The 12,141-nt window shown below is 42.2% G+C and overlaps 1 protein-coding gene and 1 pseudogene across 1 annotated transcript; both read right to left on the bottom strand.

Annotated features, from left to right (window-relative positions):
* Positions 1-396: 396 nt before the first annotated feature.
* On the bottom strand, positions 397-5,627 carry LOC120875942 (annotated as a pseudogene).
* Positions 5,628-7,709: 2,082 nt separating this feature from the next.
* LOC120876688 (olfactory receptor 51I2-like) lies at positions 7,710-8,672 on the bottom strand. The gene has a single exon (XM_040258660.1). The coding sequence runs from the start codon at positions 8,670-8,672 to the stop codon at positions 7,710-7,712; it is 963 nt and encodes a 320-aa protein (XP_040114594.1).
* Positions 8,673-12,141: the final 3,469 nt, after the last annotated feature.

Below are 12,141 nucleotides of genomic sequence, written 5' to 3'. Positions count from 1 at the left end.
ATTGTCCACCGTTTATTGTGATCCACACAGTCAAAGGCTTCGGCATAGTCAATAAAGCATAAATAGATGTTTTTCTGGAACTGTCTTGCTTTTTCCATGATCCAGTGATGTTTGCAATTTGATCTCTGGTTTCTCTGCCTTTTCTAAAACCAGCTTGAACATCTGGAAGTTCACATATTGCTGAAGCCTGGCTTGGAGAATTTTGAGGATTTCTTTACTAGAGTGTGAGATGAGTGCAATTGTGCGGTAGTTTGAGTATTCTTTGGCATTGCTTGTCTTCGGGATTGGAATGAAAACTGACCTTTTCCAGTCCTGTGGCCACTGCTGAGTTTTCCAAACTTGCTGGTATATTGAGTGCAGCACTTTCACCAGACTCTGTAACATGTCATAATTACATCAGCCTCTGTCTTTCTCCCTGAGTATCCTGAGCATGGCCTCCCTGATAGGCTTGGACTTGACACTATAGATGATGGAGTTGAGCGCAGGGGTCACCACCAGGTACGCATAGGAAACAAGGGCTTGTACCACAGTGGGAAGGTGCCTCCCAAAACGGTGGATCATGGACATGGTGACACCTGGAATAAAGAAGACAAAGACAGCCAGGATATGGGAGGCACAGGTGTTGAGGGCCTGGAAGCGCTCCCTGGGAGAGGCCAGACTCAGGACCATGCACAGTATGAAAGTGTAGGATAGGACGATGAGCAGGGAATCTATGCCCCCAGTGGACACAATCACCCAGAGCCCATAGAGTATTTGATGCTGATGTCAGCACAGGCTCTTCTCATCACGTCAGGATGGAAACAGAATGAGTGAGACAGGACATTATTGCCAGGGCAGAAGTTTAGAAGCTTAATCAAAAATGGCACAACAAAGAGGCACAAAGTAGCACGGGCCACAATCGCCAGCCCAATCCTGATGATGACATTGTTTGTGAGGACAGAGGTATAGCGCAGAGGGTTGGAGATGGCCACAAAGCGGTCAAACGACATGGCCAGGAGCACTGAGGACTCCACCATGGAGAAGAAGTGGAGGAAGAACATCTGGACTAGACAGGCGTTGAAGCCGATGAGCCGATGGTCAAACCAGAGCACAGCCAGCGTGGTGGGCATTGTGGCCAAGGTGAGGCCCACGTTGGTGAGAGCAGCATGGACAGGAAGTGGTACATGGGCTGGTGCAGGCTGGGGGTCCTCCTCACAGCCAAGAGGATCAGGCAGTTTCCAGTGAGGGCCGCAGTGTACATGGAGGAGAAGGGGATGGAGATCCAGCCATGAACAGTCTCCAGGCCTGTGATGCCAATCATCAGGAAAGCAGGAGGCTGAAAGAAGGAGATGTTGCAAAGGACCACGAAGAGAGCATATTTAGTTTACAGATCAGGTCTCCAGAAAGATGTGACTTCTTCAATCTGGGCACGCACTGAGAGGATCCAGAATGATAGTAAAGAAAAATCTAATATTAAATCTGAATTCTAAAAATCAAGTCCTATACCTGATCAAGTCCCAGTACAATTAAGTAACTGGTTGTATTGTTTACCAACATGTCTAAAACCTAATGACAATAACAATTTAAATCTTTGCAGACCCCCTATTATATTTCATGTACTATGCTAGTGTATTGCCTAGATTTTCTCATTTCATTATCAAAGTCATAAATTTCTTTTTAAGGCTGTTCCCCCTCATCCACAATATTGGGCCCTATGAGTCATGTCACTATGACATAATTTTATCTTGCAAAAGTTTACCATCCCTAATGTTGAGCCCAGGTATGAGCTGAGGAAATTTCTCTGTAGGGAAATAGCGATTAGAATTCAGAGAATCTGATCATTGTCTACTTAATGCCCAAATTGAGGATGTATTGTTATGTGCATTGGGATATAAGAAGAATGCCTGTTTGGAGAGGGAGGACAATTGAATCAGATATCCAGGGAGAGGCAAGGGTGAGAGCTCATGCAGTCTGATGGAGAGAGGGTCTGAAAGAGTGACTAGCTGCTTTATTCCCCTTGGAGATGGCCTTACACTTCCTGAAACCAGGCATTCCTAAGGTGCCATGTTTTTCTTGCTTTTGACTTTTATACAAAACATTTTGAGTATAATAAATGGATTGATTTGTGCATAAGAATTTTTGACTGAATTTCTCCATCTCAGAACCAGCAGAGACTTTGGACAAGGCCACCTCCCCCCTCCCATTATACAGATGAGAAAACTGAGACTCAACTCTAGCGGCTGGCCTCTGAGTGAACTGCTCCTATGTTTTAGTCCTTCACATTAAATCTGAGTCTCTCTGACTCCAAATCCAATATTCTTTCCTGTGACTTCTTCAAATGAGAGAAAGTATTTGAAAACTGTCTTAAGTGCAAAGCACCACAGGCATGATTTTTGTTATTATTGTGTAATATGTATTTCTTTAAATCTTTCTCTGTATATTATTCCTTTAATCTTCACAATTATCTTGTGATAAAGACTCTGAAGGGATTACTATCCCTACTTTAGGGATAATGTAACTGAGATTCAGAGAAGTGGCTTATTTATGCTACTCCCCTGCTGAAAATCTCTCAATCATTCCTAAGTACAGTCTGATAAAATGCTTGTGATATGATGTTATATGGTGATATTGACCCCTATCATTTCAAACATTTTTTTAAAAATTGGGATATAGTTGATTTATAATGTTGTGTTAGTTTCAGATGTATAAAAAAGTGAATCAGTTATACACATACATATATATACTCATTTTTAAGATTCTTTTCCCACATAGACAATTACAGAGTGAGTAGAGTTCCTTGTGCTATATAGCAGGCCCTTACTAGTTATCTATTTTATATATAGTAGCATGTATATGTCAGTCCCAAGCTCCCAGTTTGTCCCTCTCAACCCCACCTGCCTAACTCTCCACCCTTATCACAGAACAGAAAACCTCTTGCTCAGTATTCTTTAACCACATAGACCTTATTTCAGTTTATTAAAAAAGCCAAGTTACTGCTTCACTTTGGGGTTTTCCTGTTCATCCTTCATCCCTCTGTTTGCTTTCTCCTGGGTCACTCCTCTGTCCTTAGATCTTAAATATCATTTTCTCAGAGACCATTTGGGTTGACCTTCATTAAGTAGGTGCCAAGAGCCATATACCAAACCCATTATCCTCACCCTACACATACTTAGTTTCTTTGATACCACTCCACATATTTTAAAATTTTATGATTGCTTCTTTCCTTGAAATCTTTTGTTCTCTCTCACTGAGACTGTAAGAGCCGTGAATACAACAGCCATATGGTTGTATTTGCTGACACAGAACTCTTGCATTGTGCAGTGCCTGGAACAGAGCAGATTTTCAGTCAATATTTGCTTGTTTGAATAAATAAATGACAAAATAAATAATCAAGTCTGTAAACTCAATGAAAGGAGAGGAAGGGAAAGAAAACTACTATTCCCCTATCCTCCAAATATTGGGAAAAGGGCTGATTTTAAAGAGGAAGGTAGTTGAGGTCTTATCCTAGGCATTAATGCATCATAGAATTGAAAACATGTTTGATTCATGGATGACTGGGCATAAAAGAAATGCCCAATGAAGGGTCTTGTTAAATTTTTGAAAATGAATTTATAAAAAGAATTAAGGTCAACAATGAATCTCAAGTATTTGGGTCTATCCATACTGCTTTAAGAAGTGTCATGGGGGCCTTCACAGACATGTGTGTACTTACAGCCTTACTATTGCCTAGAATTAAAGCTAATAGATGAATCCACCACGGGTGTACATGAGTTCCCAATCCTGAACCCCCCTCCCACCTCCTACCCCATATCATCTCTCTGGATCATCCCCGTGGCGGATTCATGTCAATGTATGGCAAAACCAATACAGTATTGTAAAGTAAAATAAAGCAAAAATTAAAATTAAAAAAAAAAAAGCGCTAATAGATGTCCTTTCATCAACTTCCTCTATCTGCCCAATATGCCTTACATCTCTGCTCTCTTCCTATCATGCAGTCCCTAATTCTACAGTTCATAATCTCATCATTTCTTTTACAGTTTCTTAGGGTGGATGCTTGGCTGGTATCATTTCTCTTACCTAAACGACCACCTCCTCTCCTGGCAGATTTCTCAAGCTACTTCAATCAGTTCAATTTTCCTAATTTTCCTTTCCACACTGAAATTGGTGTATCCCTACAACACTGAACTTCTTAATCACTTTCTAGGCCAGTCCACCAGTGCCTTTGGCTGGAGCTCTGTACTGTCACTTGGGTGTACATCCCTTCAGGGCTTCAGAATCTCTGGGGCAAGCACAGGAGCCGAGACCCTTGGTTCTGTCTCCATGCTTTGTAATTGGTGGAGTAGCACTATCACACAGCATACAGCAGATACAATGCATTCCAATTTATTTTAATGTAGAGAATTAGAGTTATGCTGCTGTATCATTGAGCTGCGCTGGTTATGTGTTGCACAGATTAGAAATTAGTCAAGTTATGATAAACAATGAATTCCCTCCACTCTGAAGCCACATGGTGGGATATATCTAACTTTTTCCACATATATCAATGAAAGACACTGACGTTTGGAGAAATCAAGTTTCTAGTGAGGATACAGCCTTGAATGATCTAATCTTAATTCTGTTTGTCACATAATACCTTGTTGTTCCAAATACACTGCACTGTTTGCCACAGACTGTACTAGGTACCAAGCTTACTAAAAATCTCCGTTTCTCCTTGTGATCCTCAATTTCCTCAGGAACTGAGACAGATTATCTCTCTTTCTAATTCTGGCATTCTATGATTGCAAGACCCAGTGTTCCTAAGATAGATTTGTTTTTCACTTCCCTACTTTTTCCTTTAATTGTTTTTTTCCCCTCTGATTCTCCTTCCCTTAAGGTTCTCATGCTCCTACACTTTTGTTTTAGCTAAACAACCCTCCACATGCCCAACCATTCTTTTCCTCCCTTCTGTTTCTTCAATCACATCACTTAGAAACCCCGTTCAATCATTCAGTCATTTACCTGGTGATTTCTGATTTCTTTCTCCTCTCAGCTAGCTTGAGCCTCCCAAGAACAGCAATTCTGATTTATATTCATAAGGCTCTACTCAGCACAATGTATGGTATATCTTGGGAATTTGGTTGCTGTGATGAACAAGTGAATGAGTGAAAGTCACCAGAGTAATTTGCATACTATGCTTGCGTGTTGCCAAGCATGCATCTTTCTATTTTTCTAGAATGGTAGCCCAGAAGAGATTTTGGTACCCTTAACCATTACCACTCTGGATCACCAATATAGACATCAGTCTTAGAAACAGAGCTTGGGATTTTGAGGCCTTCTCTGAGCTAATCCAGGAGCCACAGGAAAAGATTATCTTTGATCTTTCCCTTACATAGAATATGAAACTACCACTGAGGGTACTTAGTACTCCTGTCTCTCTATTTCTCTGCTACCTCTGCCTTCTGTCACTTATCTCCATTTGACTCTTATTTTGAAGGAGGAGAGGGGGAGATAACAGACTCTGGACATAGAGAAGGCTCTGAGTCTGGGCCCTGGCTACTTACACTGGCTGCTTCCCCAGGCTGCTTTGTTGTGCCACTTCTTACATAAACCGGGGAAGACTCTGCAGCCAAGACACTCCTCTTTTGCTGCTTCAGGGGAATGCAGCCCATCTCTAGGGATATCAGGCTTTAGGCCACAGAGAAAGTTTTTTCTGTTGTGCTTCACCCCTGGGATGGAACATGTGATGAGAGGGTAAGAAAGATGGAGGAGGCTGAAGGGAGCTTTCAGGAGAAAGAGAAACCCTGGTCAATTAGAGACATGAGCCATTAGAACTCTCCGGAATGTAGAGACTCTCTGGTAATCTACCCCAGCCCTCTGTAAAACATGCTTTCAACAGGTTTTGATGCTTCAGGGGCCCATCTATGCTGTACACATCATTTTAAAAAGAATACCCTTCTCTTTGCTGGAAAGAAGCAGAGTTAGCCAACACAGAGATGACATTACTTGTGACCAGTAACTAAACTGAACACTCAGAAGTAGGTCTTTTTTTTTTTTTCTTCTTTTCTTTTTTCTTCTTTCTTTCTCTTTTTCAGAAGTAGGTCTTGAGGAAAAAAGGAATGCCTATGTCACAGAAGGAAAAATGCTTTTCACCAAAAGAACTTTCAAGAACTGAAGGAGCATGATATTTGGACATGGATATTAAGATCACTGGCCAAGGTTTTGGAGAAGAGACCAGAAAGTGGTAAATCCTCTGAATATCCTCATAAAATATATGTACATAGGGGACTTCCCTAGTGGTCCAGTGGTTAAGACTTTACTTTCCAACGTAGGGGGTGTGGGTTCGATCCCTGGTTGGGGAGCTAAGATCTCATTTGCATTGTGGCCAAAAATGCCAAAGCATAAAACAGAAACAATCTTGTAACAAATTTAAAAAAACCTTTAAAAAATCTTGAAAAATAATAAGAACCCCAAGGGCTGGTCCAACCACAATTCTGGTTACCCATAGGCTAAGGCCATCATTAAAATAATTATATATAAAAAAAGACATTTGCACATCATAGAGTGGGAGAAAAGGTGCTCAAATATTAGGCAGCCAGACACATCAGTGAAGCTGTGTGTCCTGTCAGCCTACCCTCTCCAAGGTAAAGGGACAATTATTTCTCCTTGTTCTTCCTACTTCCTCCAAAGAGGCACAGAACCTATTAGTCTTCCTCGGGTTTTAGAGAGGGCACTTATACACTTGAAAATAATCATTTGACCCAATTGTCAGGTGCATAACAGGATGTCAGTTTTGAGAGGGACTACCAGACCACCTTACCTGCCTCCTTAGAAATGTGTATGTGGTCAAGAAGAAAGAGAACTGGACATGGAACAACGGACTGGCTCCAAATTGGGAAAGGAGTACATCAAGGCTATATATTGTCACCCTGCTTATTTAACTTGTGAAGAGTACATCATGCAAAGTGCTGGGCTAGATGAATCACAAGCTGGAACCAAGATTGCTGGGAGAAATAGCAACAATCTCAGATATGCAGATGACACCACCCTGATGGCAGAAAGCTGGTTTAAAACTCAGCATTAAAAAAACTTAGATCATGGAATCCTGTCCCATCACTTCATGGCAAATAGATGGGGAAAAAATGGAAATGGGGGCACACTTTATTTTCTTGGGCTCCAAAATCACTGCAGGTGGTGACTGCAGCCACAGAATTAAAAGACACTTGTTCCTTGGAAGAAAATCTGTGACAAACCAGGTTCCTCTGTCCATGGGATTCTCCAGGTAAGAATACTGGAGTGGGTTGCCATCCTTTTCTAGGGGATCTTCCCAATCTAGGGGTTGAACCCATGTCTCCTACATTGGCAGGAGGATTCTTTACCACTGCGCCTGGTGGGCTATAATCCACAGAGTTGCAGCATATACACAGCTGAGCATATACACTTACTTAAACATTTTTCTATGTGTAATTTTTATGTATATTCAAAGGTGAGATGTTTGAAGGGAAAGACCATTTGTAAATCATTTCTGTATTCCTTGTACTTAGAATAGGACCAGAAAAAAGTTAGCATTGAAAAAATGTATGTGAAATAATGAGAGAATAAATAAATAAATGAAAGTTTCCCATGATTGTCAATCATCTCCTTTCCCCGATGCCCAAAACAGTGCTATGGTGGGACTTGATCTATCCAGGAGTTGAAATTTTGATTTGCCAAACTTTCTTCAAGGTCCCCAATCTTGTAGGCATCTGGCATCATCAACTCTGGCATTTCCTCCTCAGCACCCTGAGCATGGCCTCCCTGATGGGCTTGGACTTGACACTGTAGATGACGGGGTTGAGCACAGGGGGCACCACCAGGTACACGTAGGCAACAAGGGCGTGTACTATGGGGGGAAGGTGTCTCCCAAAACGGTGGATCATGGACACACCTATGACTGGGATGAAGAAAACCAGAACAGCTAAACTATGAGAAACACAAGTGTTGAGGGCCTGGATACGCTCTCTGGGAGAGGCCAGACCCAAGACCGTGCACAGGATGAAAGTATAGGACAGGACGATGAGCAGGGAATCTATGCCTGCAGTGGACACAACCACATAGAGCCCATAGAGGATGTTTATGGTGATGTCAGCACAGGCTCTTCTCATCACGTCAGGATGGAAACAGAATGAATGGGACAAAATAGTCTTATTAGGGCAGAAGTTCAGACGTTTAAGCAGGAAAGGCACTGGGAAGAGAGACAGGGTAGCACGAGCCATGATGACCACCCCAATCCTGATGATGACATTGTTTGTGAGGACAGAGGCATAGCGCAGGGGGTTGGAGATGGCCACAAAGCGGTCAAACGACATGGCCAGGAGCACCGAGGACTCCACCACGGAGAAGAAGTGGAGGAAGAACATCTGGACCAGACAGGCGTTGAAGCCGATGAGCCGATGGTCAAACCAGAGCACGGCCAGCGTGGTGGGCATTGTGGCCAAGGTGAGGCCCACGTCGGTGAGGGCCAGCATGGACAGGAAGTGGTACATGGGCTGGTGCAGGCTGGGGGTCCTCCTCACAGCCAAGAGGATCAGGCAGTTTCCAGCGAGGGCCACAGTGTACATGGAAGAGAAGGGGATGGAGATCCAGCCATGAATGGTCTCTAGGCCTGGGATGCCAATCATCAGGAAAGCAGGAGGCTGGAAGAAGGAGATGTTATCGAAGGACTGGGAAGGGATCATCTTTGGAAGGCAGCTGAGGTCTCCAGAGATTTGTGACTTTTTCAGTCTCAGCAGATAGAAAGACACTGACCAGATATCTGTCGAAGAAGACATTTATTTATGCTTTTCATTTATTATTTTTCCTTTTCTCAGCTTTTACTTTGTATTATTAACTGTTCCAGGGATGAGTATACATTAGCCAATGTGTCCTCAAAACAAATGCAGGATGTTGGGGGATAGTTAAAATTTTCCATGGCTGGGTGGGTGCTTGGTTGCTCAGCCATGTCCAATTCTTTACAACCCTTTGGACCCCATGGACCCCAGAGGCCCACCAGCCTCCTCTATCCATGGGATTTCACCAGCAAGAATACTGGAGTATTGCCATTTCCTCCTCCAGGAGAAAATAAATGACTGAAATAGATTTAGGATTTATTTCTTTCTAAATATAAATGCTATACTATTTTCGCCCTTTACTTGCAGTCAGTGTCTTCTAATATTGAAAAAAGTGGTGTTTGTTAACACTCTTCACTAAGTAAGTGAAACTGAAAATCACTCAGTTGTGTCTAACTCTTTGAGACCCCATGGACTGTATAGTCTATGTAATTCTCCAGGCCAGAATACTGGAGTGGATAGCTTTTCCCTTCTCCAGGGGATCTTCCTAACCCAGGGGTCGAACTGAGGTCTCCCGCATTGTGGGGGATTCTTTACCAGCTGAGCCACAATGGAAGCCCAAGAATACTGGAGTGGGTATCCTATTGCTTCTCCAGTGGATCTTCCCAACCCAGGAATTGAACCGTGGTCTCCTGCATTGTGACACAACTGAGCGGCTTCCCTTTCACTTTTCACTTTCATGCATTAGAGAAGGAAATGGCAACCCACTCCAGTGTTCTTGCCTGGAAAATCCCAGGGACGGGGGAGACTGGTGGGCTGCTGTCTCTGGGGTCGCACAGAGTCGGACACAACTGAAGCGACTTAGCAGCAGCAGCAGCAGCAGCAGCAGCAGCTCCTGCATTGTAGGCAGATTCTTTACCAGCTGAGCTACCAGAGAAGCCCTTCATTATGTAAAGCACTCTAAATGCTCATCATCATCATCCCTTTGCCCTGATTATTATTGTCATTCCATTGATAGTGTATTTTGCATATGTGCTTTCACACAGCACATTATTTTTTACCTTGTTGGTAGATAAGAGAAACACTTTAGCTAAGGTAAAAAGAAAGAAATTCTTAAGTCCATGAAAGGAGGAGAAAACTACAGCTTTCACCTAACTCAGCTATTAGAGCTTGAGATCGTTTTGTATTTGGAGGGTCTGAGTACAATCCCAGGACATTGTTTTCTAATCAACACCCAGTAATGATAAATTCCTAGGCTGAATGTCATATTAAGTACTCAGAAAGTTAAATGAAGAGATGCTTGATTCTCACCAGGTCACTAAGAGTACTTAAGTATTTGGGACCTATCTCTGCTTTGCCCAGAGAATATCTGTCTGGGTCTTTGGATGCCCTTATAATCCATTGCTTTACAGGAATCATTCCCTCACTGCGTTCATTGAGCATTCCCTACCATTGTTTCCACTTTTCCCCATCTATTTTCCATGAAGTGATGAGACCAGATGCCATGATCTTTGTTTTTTGAATGTTGAGTTTTAAGCCAGCTTCTCACATTCAAAAGGCTCATTAGTTCCTCTTAAATTTCTGCCATTAAAGTAGTATCATCTGCATATCTGAGGTTGTTGATATTTCTCCCAGAAATTTTGATTCCAGCTTGTACTTCATACAGCCTGGCATTTCACATGATGTACTCAGCGTATAAGTTAAATAAGCAGGGTGACAATATACAGCCTTGACGTACTCCTTTCCCAATGTTGATTCAGTCCATTGTTCCATGTATAGTTTTAACTGTTGTTTCTTGACCTGCATACAGGTTGCTCAGGAGGCAGGTAAGATGGTCTAGTATTCCCATCTTTTGAAGAATTTTCTACAGTTCATTGTGATCCACATAGTCAAAGGCTTTAGTGTGGTCAATGAAGAAGTGGATGTTTTTCTGGAATTCTCTTGCTTTTTCTATAATCCAATGGATGTTGGCAATTTGATCTCTGGTTTCTCTGCCTTTTCTAAACCCAGCTTGAACATCTCGAAGTTTTTGGTTCATGTACTATTGAAGCCTAGCTTGGAGGATTTTGAGTATTACCTTGCTAGTGTGTGAGATGAGTGCAATTGTGCTACAGTTTGAACATTCTTTGGCATTGCCTTTCTTTGGGATTGGAATGAAAACTGACCTTTTCCAGTCCTGTGGCCACTGCTGAAGTTTCCAAATTTGCTGGCATATTGAGTGCAGCACTTTCACAGCATCATCTTTTAGGATTCAAAATAGCACAACTCAAATTCATAGTAATTTGATATTTTTTATGGATTATATCTATACAAAGTTATTATAAAATAAGACTATATTCTCTGTGCTGTACACTATATCCTTATATCTTACTTTATACCTAGTAGTTTGTACCTCTTAATCCCCTTCACCTATTTTGCCATTTTCCCCAGCTCTCTTCCCTCCTATAACTTTTAAGGAATAATAATAAAAACAATAAGGCAATGTTTAAAAAAGAAGGGAGAGGCTTGGTGAGTTCCCTTGCTGCTGCTGCTGCTAAGTCACTTCAGTCGTGTCTGACTCTGTGCAACCTCATAGACAGCAGCCCACCAGTCTCCCCTGTTCCTGGGATTCTCCAGGCAAGAGCACTGGAGTGGGTTGCCATTTCCTTCTCCAATGCATGAAAGTGAAAAGTGAAAGGGAAGTCGCTCAGTCATATCTGACTCTTTGAGACCCCATGAACTGCAGCCCACCAGGCTCCTTCATCCATGGGATTTTCCAGGCAAGAGTACTGGAGTGGGGTGCCATTGCCTTCTCTGGAGTTCCCTTAGGGTATGCTGGAAATGAGCCTAATTTCAAATTCAGGCCTATTTGGCTTACACACTTTCAGGAGTCATACACCACCTGTGTTGACTATGGGCTGTGCTAGATATGGAACATTTGTTAAGTGTGGGGCTGGCAGGATTAATTATCAAGAAAACCTTGTTCTCTTCTGATATGCCATAGTGACAAAATTTGAGGCTGTGCAGTTGAAGCCCCTTCCTGTTTCTCCAAAAATCTTCTTTTTAATCCATTCTGTGACCCTTTGGCTCCTTCTTATAAAGAATTAAAATTTTCTGTTTATTGTGTTAATTATCTCCTGGCTACTGCTTTTCTTTTTCCTAATCCAAGACACATTTCCTCAAGAATCTCATTCATTCTCAGTGTTTTGATAATTTCACAAATTTCTGTCCCCCCTCCCAAGAGTAATCGATGAATGAACAACAAAATAATAATTGAATGAAGACACCCTAAATTTTATAATCCAGTTCCCCTTCACTGTGGGGCTTCTCTGATAGCTCATTTGGGAAAGAATCTGCCTGCAATACAGGAAACCCCAGTTTGATTCCTGGGTTGGGAAGA

Source organism: Oryx dammah, unplaced genomic scaffold (assembly GCF_014754425.2).
Source record: "Oryx dammah isolate SB20612 unplaced genomic scaffold, SCBI_Odam_1.1 HiC_scaffold_17, whole genome shotgun sequence".
In the NCBI taxonomy this organism is placed as follows: domain Eukaryota; kingdom Metazoa; phylum Chordata; class Mammalia; order Artiodactyla; family Bovidae; genus Oryx; species Oryx dammah.
Note: the sequence above shows the minus strand (reverse complement) of the source record. Positions and strands in the feature narration are given on the sequence as shown.